Genomic DNA, 21,836 nt, shown 5'->3' with positions numbered 1-21,836 from the left:
CAACGTTGTTTCAGAACAGTTTTTGTTTTGTTTATCTGCAAAGCTTTTAATCTTCACAGGCACATAATGTAAATTGCTGAATGAATAATTTATAACCGAAAATGAACATTAAATGCAAACCTTAATGTTTGATCACTGGAGATTCACATGTGAATACTTAGGCTGGTTGTGAAAAGACTCAGCTTGAATAGATAATATTCTTGGCAATTATATACAACATGCTTGAAGCCAAATATATTCCTGCTGTGAAGTAACATTAGTCAATACTCAGGCCTACGGCCTACACTAAGGGTCTGACTACATTCATGACGATTAGTCAAAACTAATCCAATTTAAAATAGTAAGAATCTATTATAAAAGACAAATGATTTTAACAAGTCAGACTGGGACACATTATCACTATTCTTATGTATTATGATACATTTGATTATTTAAATACTGGTTCATACAATATATTGTGGGTATAAAATCTAAAAATTGAGAATTAATATTAATCTCAGTTAAACGTGTAGGTAAACTGGAAAGCATAAGGTGGTTTTGGACAAGAGAAATATGTTTTTTTTAGGTTAAACAAAAATAATGAAGTATAGGGTATGATTCTACAGACAAGCAGGTGTTATAGCTGCAATCCACCCATGTACTGTTGGTAAATTGGAACCCTTTTTGCCTTCAGAACTGCCTTAATCCTTCATGGCATAGATTCAACAAGGTACTGGAAACATTCCTCCGAAGGTTTGGTCCATATTGACATGATAGCATCACAGAGATGCTGCAGATTTGTCGGCTGCACATCCATGATGCGAATCTCCTGTTCCACCACATCCCAAAGGTGGTCAATTGGATTGAGATCTGGTGACTCTGGAGGCCATTTGAGTCCAGTGAACTCATTGTCATGTTCAAGAAACCAGTCTGAGATGATTAGTGCTTTATGACATGGTGTGTTATCCTGCTGGAAGTAACCATCAGAAGATGGATACACTGTGGTCATAAAGGGATGGGCATAGTCAGCAACAATACTCAGGTAGGCTGTGGCGTTGACACGATGCTCAATTGGTACTAAGGAGCCCAAAGTGTGCCAAGAAAATATCCCCCACACCATTACACCACTGCCACCAGTCTGAACCATTGATACAAGGCAGGATGGATCCATGCTTTCATGTTGTTGACGCCAAATTCTGACCCTACCATCTGAATGTTGCAGCAGAAATTGAGACTCATCAGACCAGGCAATGTTTTTCCAATCTTCTATTGTCCAATTGTGGTGAGCCTGTGCGAATTGTAGCCTCAGTTTCTTGTTCTTAGCTGACATGAGTTGCACCCAGTGTGGTCTTCTGCTGCTGTAGCCCATCCGCCTCAAGGTTCGACGTGCTGTGCGTTCAGAGATGCTCTTCTGCATGACTTGGTTGTAACGAGTAGTTATTTGAGTAACTGTTGCCTTTCTATCAGCTCGAACCAGTCTGGCCATTCTCCTCTGACCTCTGGCATCAACAAGGCATTTGTGCCCACAGAACTGCTGCTCACTGGATATTTTCTCTTTTTCGGACCATTCTCTGTAAACCCTAGAAATGGTAGTGCGTAAAAATCCAAGTAGATCAGCAGTTTCTGAAATACTCAGACCAGCCCGTCTGGCACCAACAACGATGCCACATTCAGAGTCACTTCTTTCCCATTCTGATGCTTGGTTTGAACTGCAGCAGATCGTCTTGACCATGTCTACATGCCTAAATGCATTAAGTTGCTGCCGTGTGATTGGCTGATTAGAAATTTGCGTTAACGAGTAGTGAGTGTATGCATAAACGCAACGACTTGGATTTTGTCATATTTCTGGGGCCATGCATTGACAGTCTAAGGGTCAGCAGTAAATAATTTGTCCTGCCTGATGAACTTTCACTGCCTACACCTGAATAAAATATTAGACACTGAGATCATCATGATGGAGACTAAGTTGGGGTGGGAGGTAAACGAGGAAATGTTGTTCAATGAACACTTGGATCGTCATTCATGTAATAACAATATTGCATGTCCTAACTTTCCAAAAGCACAAAAAACACAATTTTAAAAATATCAGTGAAATTCTGAATCTATATAAAAGTGACGGTCCTCTGTAATTCATAGAAAAATACACTAAGAGGAAGGATCAATCTGTGGTGTTGTTTTGTTTTGCACACATTTAACTAGTCTCGAAATACTGACATTGTGACCCTGAAGTACTTTGTTTGAAAGAAGCATTGTCTATGATGCCTATCATATTTGAAACATTTGGAAAGCTTTAAAGATTTAAAAATATAAACTATCCAAGTAGCATATATATTTTTTTATTCCAGGTAATGTGCGAACAGCTAAAAATAACATTTGACACATCTGGCTGTGGCTGCATGGTGGTGCAGTTGGTAGCACTGTGGCCTGGGTTCAACTCCCGGCCAGGGGTCTTTCTGCATGGACTTTGCATGTTCTCCCCGTGCTTGCGTGGGTTCTCTAAGGGTGCTCCGGCTTCCTCCCACAGTCCAAAAATATGACTGTTAGGTTGATTGGTTTCTCTAAATTGCCCTTAGGCGTGAGTGAGTGTGTGCATGGTTGTTTGTTCTGTGTATGTCTGTGTTGCCCTGCAATGGACTGGCGACTTGTCCAGGGTTGTAGTATCCGTAGTATCACCATGCTTACTGACTCTCTTATATACACATGCAAACAGAAGATTTGCCAGCTTATGTTTTTCTGACAACAGATGTGAGTAATTATGTTTATCAGGTGAAGGTAGAGGTGCTGAATGGCCAGAATCAGGACAGGTCTGTCTGTAAGACTGCCAAGGGAAGAAACTGACCACCAAACATGGGTGTGCTGTGCAGAAAGACGAAAAAATGAGCAAGGGTAGACTATGCAGGCGTCAATAGATTCATGGCTTTGACATCTGCGTCCTTCTCGATTCACTGCTCACAGCCCGTTTGTCAAGCACCCCACTCCCCTTCACCCCCACCCGGTACTCTTGCTCCTTTTGGCCCCCCAACACCCCACCCCAATGGCCGTCTGGGTAAAAGAGGAAAAAGAAAGTGTGGGAGGGGGGCATAGTACAAAACAGACCTCTTTTCCCTGGACGCTGTACTGTGCCAGGCATGTGGGGACACATTTAAGGATGAAGGGGAAGTTAATGTAGTGGGGAAAATTGGAGAGCTGCTGTAACTCTGCTCTAATGTAGCTTAAACACACATATAGCAGCAACGCTGCAGGGCTGGACTAATAACTCAGCACAGTCATGTGCACAAACACTTAAAACATAAAAATATGCTTTGGAATAGAATAGGATAAATCCAAGACAGCACAATGACTTAAAGCTGTAGACCATACCTTTTAATTGTTAAAATGATATTAGACATGCTTAAATTTGACTATCTGACTCTGGGTAATCTGTGATAATTATTATTTTACTGTAGTCTCTCCCAAGGCCTCTACAGCTAAACAAATGCAAGACACACGCGTACAACTTTGACCAAAAGACTTGCGTATTTGTCTGAGGGGAGGTGTCAATCATGTGGAGCAGTGTGCATGAAAGGGGCCACGTGCCTCAGTCAGCTGGGAGGTGCGCAATAGAGCAACCAAAACAAGGACCGAGTTACCAATTCCTTGCCTACTTTCTACTTCTCAATGAAAATTTAGACCGTGTTAAAGTCCTTCTACAAAACGTTCGTGAGACGTTTACAACATTCGAGTGGAATTTACATTGGAGAGGCTTTTTAAAGATGTAGGAAGCTTCGCAATCCACAAGGCCTAGACCTAAATTACATGTAAGGTCTGTCTGTGAACCTAAAGCTAACTTTGGATGAGGAGGGAGGTTAATGAAAGGGGATTTATCTTACCCCTTATGTAATGTAGACTATGTGATTAGTATAGTCAGGGGTGCACATAACATTTTTGGTCTTGTTCTCAGGGAAGAACCTAGGGTTGTTGCTTGTTCCTCACATTTTTAAACACATTGTTTACCAAAGGAACCAAATGAAATGACAGATATTTATTTATTTAACTATTTTAAAACAATGAAGCTTCTGTTATCCTACAGAATGCCATCGTCACCATCCTGACTCTCTTTCTGGCTGTCTTCTTCTATTTCACAAACAGCAAAGGATGTGGATGTTCCAGGCCTACTCCTTTCTTCCTGGTTTAGCCTGAAATTAGCTGTCTGGATCCATGAGTCAACAGCTGGATTTGGGTCAAATGTCTCCGTGGTGAACTTGGACAACAGATGTGCATTAGAGACGAGAGGCGAGAGTCCGATAGGCAGGATCTGTCCTTGTTTTTGAAGATATTCAAATGTGAAAATCGTCTTTCACAGGACTGCTCAAGGGCAGTGTACAGGACAAGATAAGGACCTTCTGAATATTGGAATAAGTGTCAGGTTTGCTCGTCTTCACTACATTCACCAGGTTGTGCACAGAGGAGGCTACCAAATATTTTTCAGCTTGCTTTAAATGCATTCACTCCCTTAAAGTAGAGACTCCATCATTAGGTGAGGTGCATGCACACCTCACCAAGGAAAGGTATATTTTGCTTTGCTTGTGCTACACCAGAGTTCACCAGTTTTACACTGTATATATACTCCAGTGGATGGTGGTAATGTCCAGATTTATCAATCTACAGATTTCGGCTGGATATCAACAGAGTTTATATCCAGTTTTTATATTATATATATACAGGTCCTTCTCAAAATATTAGCATATTGTGATAAAGTTCATTATTTTCCATAATGTCATGATGAAAATTTAACATTCATATATTTTACATTCATTGCACACTAACTGAAATATTTCAGGTCTTTTATTGTCTTAATACGGATGATTTTGGCATACAGCTCATGAAAACCCAAAATTCCTATCTCACAAAATTAGCATATCATTAAAAGGGTCTCTAAACGAGCTATGAACCTAATCATCTGAATCAACGAGTTAACTCTAAACACCTGGAAAAGATTCCTGAGGCCTTTAAAACTCCCAGCCTGGTTCATCACTCAAAACCCCAATCATGGGTAAGACTGCCGACCTGACTGCTGTCCAGAAGGCCACTATTGACACCCTCAAGCAAGAGGGTAAGACACAGAAAGAAATTTCTGAATGAATAGGCTGTTCCCAGAGTGCTGTATCAAGGCACCTCAGTGGGAAGTCTGTGGGAAGGAAAAAGTGTGGCAGAAAACGCTGCACAACGAGAAGAGGTGACCGGACCCTGAGGAAGATTGTGGAGAAGGGCCGATTGCAGACCTTGGGGGACCTGCGGAAGCAGTGGACTGAGTCTGGAGTAGAAACATCCAGAGCCACCGTGCACAGGCGTGTGCAGGAAATGGGCTACAGGTGCCGCATTCCCCAGGTCAAGCCACTTTTGAACCAAAAACAGCGGCAGAAGCGCCTGACCTGGGCTACAGAGAAGCAGCACTGGACTGTTGCTCAGTGGTCCAAAGTACTTTTTTCGGATGAAAGCAAATTCTGCATGTCATTCGGAAATCAAGGTGCCAGAGTCTGGAGGAAGACTGGGGAGAAGGAAATGCCAAAATGCCAGAAGTCCAGTGTCAAGTACCCACAGTCAGTGATGGTCTGGGGTGCCGTGTCAGCTGCTGGTGTTGGTCCACTGTGTTTTATCAAGGGCAGGGTCAATGCAGCTAGCTATCAGGAGATTTTGGAGCACTTCATGCTTCCATCTGCTGAAAAGCTTTATGGAGATGAAGATTTCATTTTTCAGCACGACCTGGCACCTGCTCACAGTGCCAAAACCACTGGTAAATGGTTTACTGACCTTGGTATCACTGTGCTCAATTGGCCTGCCAACTCTCCTGACCTGAACCCCATAGAGAATCTGTGGGATATTGTGAAGAGAACGTTGAGAGACTCAAGACCCAACACTCTGGATGAGCTAAAGGCCGCTATCGAAGCATCCTGGGCCTCCATAAGACCTCAGCAGTGCCACAGGCTGATTGCCTCCATGCCACGCCGCATTGAAGCAGTCATTTCTGCCAAAGGATTCCCGACCAAGTATTGAGTGCATAACTGTACATGATTATTTGAAGGTTGACGTTTTTTGTATTAAAAACACTTTTCTTTTATTGGTCGGATGAAATATGCTAATTTTGTGAGATAGGAATTTTGGGTTTTCATGAGCTGTATGCCAAAATCATCCGTATTAAGACAATAAAAGACCTGAAATATTTCAGTTAGTGTGCAATGAATCTAAAATATATGAATGTTAAATTTTCATCATGACATTATGGAAAATAATGAATTTTATCACACTATGCTAATATTTTGAGAAGGACCTGTATATATATATTTATTCAATGTATCATGCATTGATCCATGGTGATGTCTACAATGACAACATAGCCACTATCAGGTATACATTTCTAAAGTAATCAGTGCAAATCTGCATAAACTTTGATGGAAGCTCAGTTTCTGTTGGTACTTAACGCACATGTTTGTAAAGGAAAACTGCTCTCGATAAAAGAGTGGGCATAAAGTAAGGGGAAAGAGGCTTATCAAACCATACTTTTAGAGTGATGTTATCCTGGGTGAGAGATTTCAACTCATTGCCATCAAAACTGCTAGTTTTTATGGAAGCTTCAGCTTGGCTGATAACCTAACAAAAGGATGATGAACTTCATTACTGCCTTGACTGCGCCGCACAATGGCAGTCCACTGCTCCTAAAGGATGGGTTAAATGTAGAGGATAATTTCTCCATTGTGAGAGAAATAAAGTTAAAATTATTATTATTAATAAAGTGTGAGTAATTTGGTATTCAATAATTTGCTTAACACATTTAATCTGATCTCTGAACTTGAGCTTGTATCCGTGCTATAATACTGCGCCAGCTGTTGTGATTATATTGTTTTGTTTGTTTTTTACAGCTTTTAATCTTTTTTGCACTGCTGTCTTCAAGTATGTGTCAGGGGTCATTTGTAACAGTCGGCATATGACTCATAATGCTGTAAATAGTCCTCATTTAACAGCTCTTATCCAGGTTGTACTGTATTTCTTTTAAAACTAAAATGGTAGACTGCAATGCATTATTCCTTCAACGAATAATGAATAATGTTTAAAAAAGGGACTATTTCAGTAAGTGGTCCCTGAAATTGGGTCTGATGTTTTGGTGCCTGGCTCCTTTGTGCACCATCATACTGTGTCAACTGCTTTTAGTTTAGTCGTGTGTGTTTGACAGATAATGTTTTGATTTGGTCAGTGTTTAGTATCGCTATGACCTGATTTGGTCAGAGCAACTTGCATTTGTATCAGATCATGACTTATGGCTTGTTTTTGCAGATATGCCAGGCTAATGTACTTTTGTCTTTTTGTTTAAACATGCTGTCAAACCGATGCTTTATTTTGGAATTGTACCAGATAAAAATCACCTTAACTGCTGGATTATGTGGAGAAAAAAAAGATGGGAAAATGTATGTTGCTTTTGTCCTACTGTTGTAAGTAGGGTCAGAGTCTGATGCATCATTCGCAGCTGCATGAGAGAGTTGAACATTATTATAGTGATAAAAAACAGATTTTAAAATTCTAGGATATACCTCATATATCGCAATAAATCCAAACCATATCATGATAATTTTAGGCCATATCGCCCAGCCGTACCCTCCATGTGAAGCTTGGAGGATAGCCAGTATTTCTTATTAAAAGGAGATTCTGATCAGTAAGCTTCTTGGATGCCTCAATTTGAAGGTTTTCTGGGCACATCCCCCTGGGAGGAGATTTTTTATTCCTCTCCACAGGGTCATATTATTGGTCTCCTTCAATGCTAAGACAGTTCCCCTTTTAGCCTTTCAGAGGCCAACCACATCCTGTGATAATGTCAATCTGGCCTTGCTGAGGTCTACTCTTTAAAAAGATCCCTGTTCATGTTTCTTGTCCCCAGCCACAAGGTATATTCTAAGGACACTGTATTAAACTGAGATTAATAAAGTCATGAAACTGGCTGGTTTCTCCATCAAGACAAACCCTTATTAGTAGGCTTTTTGGTAACAGCTATTTCATTGAATCTCCCACATTTATGACATAAGGTTTAGCATTAGCAAGTGCAAAATAAATAATTTGTTATTCTTAATACATCCAGAAATGATTTAATGTAGCAAATACAATAAAGTATAAAGTAAAGTAAGTTTTAAATTATAATTATTATCCCAGTAGAAACACTGCTCGAGGCTGATGAAGCCTTAAGAATCTGCCTTTAAGCTTCTGATGCTCTGGTCAGCATTGAACCCAGCAGGATCACTGTGAGCTCAGACAATCAACGTCTAAATCATGAAGAACCATACGCTAACCTCTGACATGCCAGTTTTTTTCCCACTCAGGTCATGTCTCAATCCTCCATGTCCAATCTTCCTTTCTAGCAGATTTCTCTCTAAAGTTGCTTGTCATTCTGGATTTGTGTGTTCACATGTGCGTGTGTGTAGGTTGTTGTGCAAGTGTGACCCTTCTCATGTCCCGAGGAGCCAGTAAAGGCAGTGTGGTGGAACAGTTTCTCAGTATTGTCACATTTGGCACAAGCCATTAAATTTGTGGCAGTGATGGGGTGACAAAAGAAAAAAGGATTTCCAACTGTGTTAAGCCAATGTCTTGGGGCACTACTGAGTTTTATTATATTGCAAATCCACCATTAAAAATACGAGTTTAAAAAAATAAAAGAGACAAAAACATACTTTAGGCTAGCTGCTACTGAGGCCAACACAAAACCTACAGTAGATTAGTGTGGATTTCAGGCAAGCCGCATTAATCTTACATAGCCTGGATACCACAACAGTGTTCTATAAGCTCCGACTGTATCATCGTGGAACAGGAGGCAACCTGTTTTTTCAGTAAATAAAAAAAACCAATCCTTGTGAGTGGTACAAAGTTCAAGTTGAAGAGACAATTACCATAATAAATGCGAACATATTGGCAAAAACTGTGGTTATAGATCAATAAACACTTGTAGAGATGTTCCAAACACTTCTGAAAGTTAGTCACAACATTAAAAACATACAGCTAAGTGGTTCTGTGGTTTTGGAAGACCCACATCTTCAAAGGTGTCACATTTTCTGCATAAAGATTTTACCTTAAAATGTTCTTTTTTCTATAGTAAATAAGAATTGGAGTTAGTTAGTTTATCATATTTACTGGGAAATTAAATAATTTTCAGACAATTAATAACATACCTGACAACATTCAAATTGAACCAATAGACCAAATATAAACATTAAAATCATATTCTGAGTAACCACTGTATGTACAAAAATAGCTCAAAAATGTTTCAGACCTTTAATTCTAGAGTCTTCGCGTACAACAAATTAAATAAATATCTGCATGTAAGCTTTACCAAATAAAAACACAAATTGTGCATAGAAATAATAATTATACCACTTACCTGAACCACCATCAGCTAAGTAAAGGTCTCTGGCATACAGGACAGAGTCCAACATGGATTCAAAAAGCAAGAAGTAGCCCTGGTGTTAAAAAGAAACAAAAAAAAAAAAGAAAAATCCATAATTATTACCAAACTTCATTTAAGAACTTCAAAAGAGAATAAATGCACCTCAATTTCACTGTCATATCAATTAACCTGAACTTTATTTGTAAGTTTTATACACTCAAGTGCAACAGAGGGTGCTTTACAGAGGTTAAAAGAAACAAATGAACGCACAATACATGATCATACTTAGGAGGATGAACTTAGTGAGGAACCACTGGAAATGAATATAAAACATTTTTAAAATCAATAAAATTAGGAAATGCTATACAAATGGTAAATGGTAATGGTCCCACTATTCCCTATCTGTCCTTTGTTTCGAAGGACAGAATATCATTGGAATATAACATGGATTTAAAATGGAAGCCTATTCAGTACCCATTTCTTCTGGCTGATGTTTTGGTCACTTTTAAATGTTGGTGGTGCTTTCACACTTGTGGTAGCATGAGACGGACTCTACAACCCACACAAGTGGCTCAGGTAGTGCAGCTCATCCAGGATGGCACATCAATGCGAGCTGTGGCAAGAAGGTTTGCTGTGTCTGTCAGCGTAGTGTCCAGAGCCTGGAGGCGCTACCAGGAGACAGGCCAGTACACCAGGAGACGTGGAGGAGGCCCCTGGAGGGCAACAACCCAGCAGCAGGACCACTACCTCCGCCTTTGTCCAAGGAGGAACAGGAGGAGCATTGCTAGAGCCCTGCAAAATGACCTCCAGCAGGCCACAAATGTGCATGTGTCTTAAATGGTTAGAAACCGACTCCATGAGGATGGTATGAGGGCCAGACGTCCACAAATGAGGGTTGTGCTCACAGCCCAACACCGTGCAGGATGCTTGGCATTTGCCAGAGAACACCAGGATTGGCAAATTCGTCGCTGGCGCCCTGTGTGAAAGCAGGTTCACACTGAGCACATGTGACAGACGTGACAGAGTCTGGAGACACCGTGGAGAGCGATCTGCTGCCTGCAACATCCTTCAACATGACCGGTTTGGCAGTGGGTCAGTAATGGTGTGGGGTGGCATTTCTTTGAAGGGACGCACAGTCCTCCATGTGCTCGCCAGAGGTAGCCTGACTGCCATTAGGTACCGAGATGAGATTCTCAGACCCCTTGTGAGACCATATGCTGGTGCGGTTGGCTCTGGGTTCCTCCTAATGCAGGACAATGCTAGACCTCATGTGGCTGGAGTGTGTCAGCAGTTCCTGCAAGATGAAGACATTGAAGCTATGGACTGGCCCGCCCGTTCCCCAGACCTGAATCCGGTTGAGCACATCTGGGACATCATGTCTCGCTCCATCCACCAACGTCACGTTGCACCACAGACTGTCCAGGAGTTGGCGGATGCTTTAGTCCAGGTCTGGGAGGAGATGCCTCAGAAGACCATCCGTCTCATCAGGAGCATGCCCAAGTGTTGTAGGGAGGTCATACAGGCACGTGGAGGCCACACACAATACTGAGCCTCATTTTGACTTGTTTTAAGGACATTACATCAAAGTTGGATCAGACTGTAGTGTGTTTTTCCACTTTCATTTTGTGTGTGACTCCAAATCCAGGCCTCCATTGGTTAATACATTTGATTTCCATTGATGATTTTTGTCTGATTTTGTTGTCAGCACATTCAACTTTGTACAGAACAAAGTATTCAATGAGAATATTTCATTCATTCAGATCTAGGATGTTTTGAGTTTTCCCTTTATTTTTTGTTGCAGTATCCATATATGTATATACAGGGGTTGGACAATGAAACTGAAACACCTGTCATTTTAGCGTGGGAGGTTTCATGGCAAGGAGCGCCAATCTTGGGCTGTGGACAATGTGAAACATGTATTGTTCTCTGATGAGTCCACCTTTACTGTTTTCCCCACATCTGGGTGAGTTACGGTGTGCAGAAGCCCCAACAAAGCATCTAAAACCAGGTGTTTCAGTTTCATTGTCCAACCCCTATATATTTATACACACACATTCTGCAATGTCACAAGATTTATTTCCACCCAGTGTTGCATTAATTTGTCACCAAGATCTTGCATTGATGATGGTAGAGTCTGACCGCTGCACAAAGCCTTCTCCAGCACATCCCAAAGATTCTCAATTGGGTTAAGGTCTGGATTCTGTGGTGGCCAATCCATGTGTGAGAATGATGTCTCATGCTCCCTGAACCACTCTTTCACAATTCGAGCCCGATGAATCCTGGCACTGTTATCTATGAATATGCCCGTGTCATCAGGGAAGAAAAAAATCCATTGATGGAATAACCTGGTCATTCAGTATATTCAGGTAGTCAGCTGACTTCATTCTTTGAATACATACTGTTGCTGAACCCAGACCTGACCAACTACAGCAACCCCAGATCATAGCACTGCCCCCACAGGCTTGTACAGTAGGCACTAGGCATGATGGGTGCATCACTTCACCTGCCTCTCTTCTTACCCTGATGTGCACATCATTCTGGAACAGGGTAAATCTGGACTCATCAAACCATATGACCTTCTTTCATTGCTCCAGAGTCCAAACTTCATGCTCCCTAGCAAATTGAAGCCTTTTTTTTCCCGGTTAGCCTCACTGATTAGTGGTTCTCTTAAGGTTACACAGCTGGTCAGTCCCAATCCCTTGAGCTCCCTTTGCATTGTGCGTGTGGAAATGCTCTTACTTTCACTATTATACATAGTCCAGAGTTCTACTGTTGTTTTTCTTAGATTTGATTTCACCAAACGTTTAAGCGATCGTCGATCACGATCATTCAGGATTTTTTTTCTGGCCATATTTCTTCCTCAAAGACGATGGGTCCCCAATATCCTTCCAGTTTTTAATAATGCGTAGGACAGTTCTTAACCCAATTTTGGTAGTTTCTGCAATTTCCTTAGATGTTTTCTCTGCTTGATGCATGCCAATGAGTTGACCCTTCTGAAACAGACTGACATCTTTCCACGACCACGGGATGTGTCTTTCGACATTGTTTTCGACGGTTGTTTAAGAAATGAGAAGCAACTCATTGCACCAGTTGGGGTTAAATAACTTGTTGCCAGCTGAAACATAATCGCCCATGCAGTAATTATCCAATTGACAGCAGCTTAAGAGCACCTTAAAATTATTCCCTTCATGAACATGAACTCAATGCAGGGACTAAATTTGGTATGATGTGTATTCGCTTACTGGTTCTCAGCATTCTTGCAGCTGAATTCTCAAGTAGCAAAAATGTATCTATTTTTTCTAGGAAGACAACAAAACGGAGCATTATGATAATCAATATCACCAATTTTTAAAAGTGTGCCCTAAAATGTTGGCACTGGCCTGAGAGAGAAATGGGCCAAATCAGGCAATGCTCAGCATGATGATAAACTGTGTTCTATACATTTTAATGTGGTTTGTGGCATTTAGGTTTGAATCAAATATTATGCCAAGGTTTTTGACCTGATCTAAAGAATTCACTAGTATTTTTTTCAGGAATGCTGTATGAGCTCAAATGTTAAAAACAAGCATCTTTTAAACTTTTTTTTTTTATTATTATTTAGCATAGGTGCACCAAAGTTGCTATCTTTTTAACATTACAAGGCAAGAGATTGATGCATGACAGAAAAAGGCTTCTTGAATATTTAGGTTTAAATTCAGCATAACTACAGCACACATCAAAATTAGTAAAAGCTATGAATTGGGTGCTGTGCTAACATGATCTGATCTCTAAGGTTTGACCCTGAGCTGACCTCGTGTTCTGCTCCAGTAGACAGCACATTAACCATGGTATTATTCCATTAAAACTGAAATTGAGTTCTGTCCACCTCTTGTAGGCTCCTGCCTGAGTGGCGGATACTGCTGACAAATGGCTTTTTCTACCTGATGCCCCTCCACCATTTGGATAAACCAATCAGATCAGCCTTTGCCGCAAAGGCTCAGCCCTTCAATATGTTCTTTTCAAGCCCAAAGTGTGGACTTGTTAAAATATTTGGGAGGGCATATCTCCATCTGTGGCGAGGAGGTAGAGTACAATCAGTCTGTGTCCATGTCAATGTCACTGATGACCCAAGCGGCTTCCTTTAAAATGGAGACATGATTTAGGGATTCAAACTAGGAAATGCAAGCAGAAGGCTTTATCAAGTGAAACCTGCTACCACAAGGTTCCTTTTTTATTACAAAAATTCGTTTGGTTGTCAAAAGTCATTAAAGTCTGTCAAAATTCTGATTAAATCTAGCTGGCTGTGGCACTGAGCTGTTTATAGAGGAAATAGTCCACAACCTCAATACTGGAGAGCAGATCCATCTAAGCAAGATGTTTACAGCTTTATACTGAGGCAGCTGATTAAATTTGGCCTCAACTCAACAGTCTGATGGAAAAGAAAAGGATGGCTCAAGCTATGGTTGAGGATCCAATATCTCTACTTTCTCTTCAGTAGAGCAAAGAGGGACAAGGTGAGGTGAGGGCCAGGGTATGAGATAAAAACTAAATGAGGAGTGTGGGTGTGTGTGTGGGAAGGGATGTATGATTAAAGACAAAGTGGAGAGTGGGAAGAGCAAAACAGGGCGATAGTGAGGGAATGTGGTGGGCAGCAGAACAGTAACTCAGTGAGATAAGAGCCTTATTATTCAAATAAAGACAACATTTTACTGGAAGGAGGAGCGCATACCAAGACAAACCTGGGAAACAGCTCTGATTTATCATTGCAACACCAAAATCTTCACCATCTCTGTCATGGGCTGGAGCTGATAATGATGACAGTGATGAAGCTGATATACCATCTCATCCTCCATAAGGTGATAAAGACAAACATTCTGTCTTTTTATCAATGCTGGACCAAACCCAAACCAAAGTACAGCTGTGACTGTGTCCTGCTGACTGTTGTGGTCCGGTCAATGTCCTTAGCAGCTGAGTGGATCGTTTTTAAAACCTTCACACGGTCTCGTAATTTAGAGCCCAATTTCACGGGACACTGGTTCATGAAGGAAAGAGGATATAAGAGATATGCCTGAAAGCAGAGTCACATCTTATTTTTATCATCAACAATGCTCCAAGATTACTAACTGCCTCTTCAATCTTCCTTGCAAATCCTCACAGAGATATGTACAATACAATACCCTAAATTATACATCTGCATTGTAACAAAAATGTGCAGAACTGAAAACCCATTACTTCAGTTTGCTACATCACTTTTGATGCCAAACTCTCAACAATATTTATAAAACTCTTTGCAGTTAAAATGTCAAAAATAAGGTGCCACGTCCAAGAATCAAATGACCGAAAGATACTGGTTTAGTTGGACCTGCAGCAGTGTTTGTGTTTTTTTTTTATTTATAATTTATAATTTTTATTTAAAGTTCCAGTCATTTGTCAATAATTCTGGGTATTGGTCGATATCCTAGCAGACTCCAAAGGTGAGTTCCAATCAAGAGTAAGTCTCAGAGCAAGTAGCGCTGATGTTTTCCACACTGAGGCATCTCTGCTTCGGAGGCCTCTGTGCAATGCAGACTAATTCAGCAAATATGATGTATGTGACTCACCCAAAATGTCTCGATCACCATGTACCAAGATACAGAAGAAGACCAAAGCTGCTGCTTCAGCAAGCTTGTTTCAACCTACTAATAGACTGATATCATCAAACTTCAAAAAAATTGGCAAGATAATGTCTCCATAAAAATAATTAGCCAAGCAATATAAAAATAACAGATCTGGAATATCAGCCATTGGCTGCAATGGTTTATAAATACTGGACTTTGGCAGAGAAAAATCAATAGCCAATACAAATCTACTAAAAAGTTTCCTATTTTTAGTCAACTGTTTACCTTCGGTTAAGCTACAAATATTATGCTGGCATGTCTGCTGGTACCAATATGTTGGTTTGCCAATACTGGTAAATAAGTGGTAAGCTACCTTAGCTAAAAAAAAAAAAAATTGCTGATCTGTCAGGGGACAAACTCCCAGAGCAAAAGACTTTGTCTTGTTCAACTCAAATTAATTCAGTTTATTTATATCGCAACAATGCCACACGTCATCTCGTTCCACTTTTATAATTAATTTTAATGTATTAATATTTATGAAAAGAAAATGATAAATCCATCGTCAACTAAAAAACGTTTTTAAAAGACTTCCTGAAATCGTTCTATCCGTCTGAATGGTTAAGCGATACAGACAAGCAGATGTGTTACTGTGGGACAATGGCCCTCTTGGCAGAAGGCAGTGTAGCCACTGTGCATTTCCATAAAAGCGACTAATGAAAACCTAATGACAATGGGCCAAAATGGCCTATACACATTACCATTAGCATATAAAACACATTCCCATGAGGGAGCTATCATTCCATACACATCTTAAGAATACAAAAATAAACACTTTTAGTTTTGTGCTTTTTTTTTTACGGTTATCTGTTTGTTTGGCTTAAGCATGGGCATCCGCTCTATGAAGAAGACTTTTAAAACTGAGAGAATGTTATCATGCTTCAGGAAAAATGGAAAAAAAATAAATAATTATTGATGTACAAAAATGTCATTCAATCTTCAGGAGAAAGACTCTGTTTAAGACAAATAAAAAAATCTGCATCAGCACTTTTCACTTTCCTCCACACTACTGCCTCCCCTCTCTCCTTTTGCATTCGACACTCATCTTCCTCAATTACAGCAGATCATCATCACTTCCAGTCCCAGGAGGGGCCGGGCAAAATAAAAGCAGCTGAATAAAATGCATGAATGCGTTTGTGTCTGAATGGACGTGGTTGTGTGGGAGCACATGACTGGATGGGGGAGACGGTATTGTTTCATGCCTCACTGAATACTGATAGAAGCAGCTCTGTCTCTACGCACCTCTTCCATTTTAAAACCTATGGTTAGAGTCTTAATTAGCACCATCACATTAACCATATCTTAAGATACATTGTAGCTTGGCAATTTCATCACCAACAAAACTTACATTAGAATATATGCAGAATTAGGAGAAAGGCCTCTTATATTTATCAGGTCTCTTTTAAATCTTGAATAATAGTTTGTTGGAAAATAGACTATTAATAATAACAATTTAACATGCACATGATTTTAGCATGTTAGGTATTAGTTTTCTTATAGAATGCACATTTTGAAGGAAATTATATCCTATTTTTCTAATTTCAGAAAGATTATGAGTCCACAGTAACTGTGGATGTGTGAAATGGATCATGGAGCAATGGGGAAGGTTGCCTAGAGTGATTGTTCACATGTATGTTTGTTACATCAACTGGAAGCAGACACAATCTAAAATGTTCTGCAATGATGTGAGGAAGGTGGCAAAGAAGCCCTCGAATGTGATGGAGGTGGGATGTCCATGAAAAACAGACTGAATTCACGGCGGCCCTTCCTTGCTCTTTACAGGGCCCAACGGATTTTTGGCAATAATTTGGCTTTGCTACTTGCAATCATATGAGAAGCTTCTCACCTAGAGTCAGGTGAAACTTCAAGCTGTACAGTAGGAAGAAGTATACATGAATAATTTAAAAATACAATATGGAGTTGAAAATTGTTCTTGTTTTATATAAGTGCTTGGGCAATTCAAGGCATTTTCACAACATGAGGCACATCCACCCCTTTCAGTGATTCCTCTAACAAAACAAAACACTTCATAGTTGGTCTGGGTCTCACCCAATGACCGCTGGAGATAGGAACCAGCCACCCCATGACCCTGCAAGGACAAGCGTACTAGACATTTGATGGATGGTTGGTCTGGGTCTTTGAATATTGTTTTTGGCAAATTCTTCCCAAAATGAAAATTGAAAAGATCTATATTGCCATGGTTCTATTTGCCTGTCAATTTGCTGTTCATACAAATACATTTTCCAACTGAGGGACAAATAAAGGATCACTCTATAATAAAACGTAAATAAACTACTGTTTGAAAACAAACATGGGTCTGGTGCATACAAAACATACTTTTTACAGTGTAAACAAGAAACTGGTCCATGCAAATGTATCTAGCAGCAGCCCAGTACAATTTCTGTCTTTCTGGTAATTTTGCATTCTTTCTTTAGTGATTAACAGCAGCAGGGTAGATTGCTACGGTTTTAATACTTTTTTTTTGTTCAAATTGTCAGATTCAGTGTGGCTCCACCGTAACCAAAGTTATTATTAGCCACATCAGCCTCCAATGCCTTTACAAATGAACAGAGAGTAATGGAGGTGGCCACAAGTTGGTTTCGTATCTTCACTACGACTGAGCCACCAGCTAATTAACATTTTGTTTGAGTCTGTGAAGCTAATATTTCAACACATAGCCTTAGCTTATGTTGTTAGGGGGTTTTCTACTTCACTGCTACAGATACAAAGCTAGCATGTGGCGACGTTCAGCATTTAAGTTTTTTTCCTGTTCATCTGCCTTATATAGAAAGTTCCTCTGGACAATGCATTTGTGTTTACCTTGTTGGCTAACGAGCGTTGCAAATGTGGATGTTCTGGATGTACTCGCCATGTTACTCCCAGCAACAGCTCATTGCTTTGTTCAGATAAGTGACTGCAGGGACAGGAGGGGCTGAGTGTTTCTGTTATTGCTGCTGGAAAAAGTGCGACAATTTGGGCAAATGTGAATAGGTCAGTTTGTATCAACTTTGACGCAACTGAGTATCTTCAAATAATGCATTTTTTTTAGTATCGCTTTTATCAAAATATAAATTATTTTGACAACACTAACATCTATACCGTCTGTTCTCCTGTGTGTAGTGGCTGACAGAAGTGATAATTGTTAAACTAAAAGTTTTGCAATACAGACAACATCAAGAATACCTGAAAGTCTTGAAGTCAGAACTATGCCAATAAATCCTAATTAGACACACTTGTGACACAGCGTGTTTGTGTGTGTGTGCCGATTAGTCCCTGGATTTTTTTGGTATTCGTGTGTCTGAGTGACAGTCCACCAGACTGAATGACAAGATGACTGATGACTGCCACCCATTTCTCAGACAGTTGAAGCTCTTAGAACATAACATGACCAAAGGTGACAAGTTTCCAATAATTGGACTTCATAAGATAACCACACACAGCAACTCGGACGAAAAAATATTCAGGCCAGTGATACTTTGAATCAAAACTAACCTAATCTAAAAGGTAAAATATTAGCAGGGAAGGATTCTTGTTTATGGTCTTTTCATAATTTACTAAAACAGGAAACACTGAAACTAAATAATATTTTTGCTGTCTTAAGACACTCTTTTAGGTGAGCAAACAAAGACCAAAACAAGTTTACATTTCAGGGACAACAACCAACTCGTGATCCCAGTCTGATATTTAACAAACACAGCCCTCATTCATTACCATCTCCAAATTATTTTCAAGGAAATATTTTCACCAGTTTTCTAAGTGTGTTTAATGGAGCTGTAATGGTAATTTAATCCTATAATGTGTAAGACATATTAAAAATTGTATAAGCTGGGGGCATTTTTATGTTATAAACATACTAAAATCTTTACAAGTGGGTAAATACGCAGCAAAAACACACTATGTCTAGCATACCATAAACAATGTTGTTTAATATATATTATGTAACAATCAGTAATCTAGTTAAAATATAGGGGGCATTTCTTAATGTAGTTTAGATTGTTAATGACACTAAATTGCTATTATCCTGTTGTGACCCCAGCCATGAAGTAAACATGGATGAACATGGATTCTAGACTGTACACAAAGGCCTCTATGAACCTCTGCACCTTTCAACATCACACTAACCTATTCCTAACAACCCAGGAAAATAAGGAGTCGGAGCTGGAATCTCTGACCCAAGGGCACATTTCCCCCTCTGCTCAGTCTCATTCTGGCTGTGGACAGCGACTAATGAAGGAACCAAAGCATGTGACAGCTGAAGGCCTTGAAACCTGTGGGCGAGTAAGGCTTCTACTTTGAAGAGTCCACACGTGGATGACCAGAGAGCTTCGCTTCCCTCGACTCGTCAGCCGGAAACATTTCCCTCAGCACAGTTCATGTATGTGGTAGTGTTGGGGCAGAGAAGATTAGTTTAGAATAAAATAATCTAAATAATGCTCATTTAATGATGTTTGGGTTTTGTTTGTGTTGAGAAACAAAAAAGTGTTAGCAAACTAGCTGCTCAGCTAATGAGTGTTCTGCATTGTATTTTTAAAGTTAAGACAAACTTTATTTAAAGGGTGGTTTTAAACACAGATTGGCCATAACACGGCGTCAATGTTTATGCGTTTTAATCCTTTTATTATTGGTATTTTAAAGCTACACGTTTAACTTTAGTAGCTATAGGCTTCCCTTTTTGTTAGCTGAAACCGCTAACGAATAAGGCACGTGACTCGTCGCTATTTTATGAATCCATTAAGAATCATTTATCAAGAAAGGTTAGTTTCCAATGTAGGAAAATAATATTTCCCTAAGTATTATTTTACTAAATGTGATAATTAAAATAAAATAAAATATAAAAATATTAGTTAAAAGTCAACCTTTATGGTCATTGTGGGTTCACAAATGTTATTGACCACTTTCCCTAGAGTTGGTACACAAGAACCCTGCTCTCTATAACTCCTTGTAACACAAAACATTTCTTGGTCAGTAATGATTTCTGATAATGCAAAGTGGGATGTGGCCAAACAATTATACCCATGACTCAATTATATTGTTTTATTGACCGTTTGGAATGAAAAGTACAATTTAAACACTAAGTTGAATAATTGTTCAGTTGTACATTCAAGTTCCAAACCTTTGCAGTATTTTCTTAATCAAACTGATAAACTGCTACAAAGAGCATGTTGGTTGGAAATATGTTTAGAGATGAAAATAAAAATGGAAGGTTTCAGTTTAAATGCATACAAAAAAGAAATCAGCTTGTCTTAGTATTTGATCTGTGGAGCCAAAACAATTGGCAGATTCACTGCTTAATTAATTGGTCCAAAAGAAAAAAAGTAACTTGGTTCACTCTGATTCGTGATTTTAAGTTGCAGTATTCCAACAACAAAATACACAAGACTGCAACATACCATGTACTGCTCGCCAGGAGCAAGTGCGAAAAATGAAACTGAAATAACAAAAACAAGAACCTTGTTCCAATACAAAGTTCAGATCGGATCACAAAGATCAAACATATTTAACTTGTGGTTTTTACTAATCTATGTAATTTACCATGATAACTTTAAATACTTCCTTTTTATAAAACAAAAGTTTGGAAAATTGTTCATCCTATACTTTCCTACTTATATACATCTGTGTCATTTATCAGCCATCATCTGTGATTGATCTTGGAGCGACAGTCATAATTTGGCCTTTGAGTAACTCCGCTTCCCTCCTTCCTGATAGTGCTGTCTTGCACTCTCTTATCTTCTTTGAACGGTTTGTTTTTTGGCGTGGAGAGAAACAGAACAGATCAATGTTGTGAGTTATGAAATGACAGGGATGCTGCTGAAGGTACTCTCTCCACTAGACAGACCCACATTTTCCCCTTTCTCCTCCAACACCTCCACAAACACATCACATACGTCAACTATCTCTGGTCTAATAGCCCTGTAATAATTGTCTGTTCCTACTGCGGGATTCAGCCATATTGTTTTCTCTCCGTCCTTAATTGTCAGTTACAAGTAAACTTCAAATTAAAACTCAAAAAAGTATATATGTAAAGCCACAACCAGATTGTGAAGTGGGAAATGGTAAATCACTTTGGGAATTTGTTTTTAATATAATTAATAGTATTTTTTTGTTTTGATGAGATTCTTTATTCAAATAAATAACTGACTACTAATCAGAAAAGACATTTAAAAAATGGGATACAGATTTTACACAGTTATCCAAACCTAATCAAAGATTCCAATGTGGCTAAAAAGCAGCATCTTCAGAAACAGCTGATCATTTAAAAGCTCATTAAAGGGAAATAGTGTGAGATTTTAAGAAATGTGGTTATTTACTGCATTCAAGAGTTAAATGAGAAGACCAGTCACGTCTCTGAATACACAGGTAAGTTCTGTGACATAGATTTATGTTGAGCACTCAAAACACAAAAATGATTACAATTTAGGTTTTTTTTTTTTCTTGCTGTGCACCAGATAAAAAAAATAGATTATACAAGCATTTACTCCTCAGAATATTCAATACATTTGCACAGCATAAGAAATCCAATACCATTTATACAACGAGCAAAACATGGTAAGAGGTATTTATAAATGAAGGCACCAAAAGAATTTTTCAAGACAAATTATAGCATTAGGATCAAATTAATTACACTTTTAGCACATTTTCCATTAGAATCACTAATGCATTAATTTGTTAGTTCTCTAAAATGCCCATCTTTCAAAGCACTGCTGATTCTATTGTCTTCAATTTTCAGGCTGAAGAAAATGACAGATTAACATAGTTCTTGTTTTGCTTATATTTTCAAATAAATGATGGCTTCTGTTATGAGAATAAATCAACGACTCTCTTGA

General features: G+C 39.3%; 1 protein-coding gene across 1 annotated transcript in view; it reads right to left on the bottom strand.

Annotated features, from left to right (window-relative positions):
* prmt3 (protein arginine methyltransferase 3) overlaps window positions 1-21,836 on the bottom strand; it is an 87,018-nt gene that overhangs the window by 46,602 nt on the left and 18,580 nt on the right. The window contains exon 11 of the mRNA XM_047363882.1: window positions 9,374-9,452. Within this exon, the coding sequence (XP_047219838.1) occupies window positions 9,374-9,452 (79 nt within the window). The remainder of the gene's footprint in view (window positions 1-9,373; window positions 9,453-21,836) is intronic.

Source organism: Girardinichthys multiradiatus, chromosome 4, assembly GCF_021462225.1.
Source record: "Girardinichthys multiradiatus isolate DD_20200921_A chromosome 4, DD_fGirMul_XY1, whole genome shotgun sequence".
Classification (NCBI taxonomy): domain Eukaryota; kingdom Metazoa; phylum Chordata; class Actinopteri; order Cyprinodontiformes; family Goodeidae; genus Girardinichthys; species Girardinichthys multiradiatus.
This window is presented reverse-complemented; position numbering and strand designations above follow the sequence as displayed.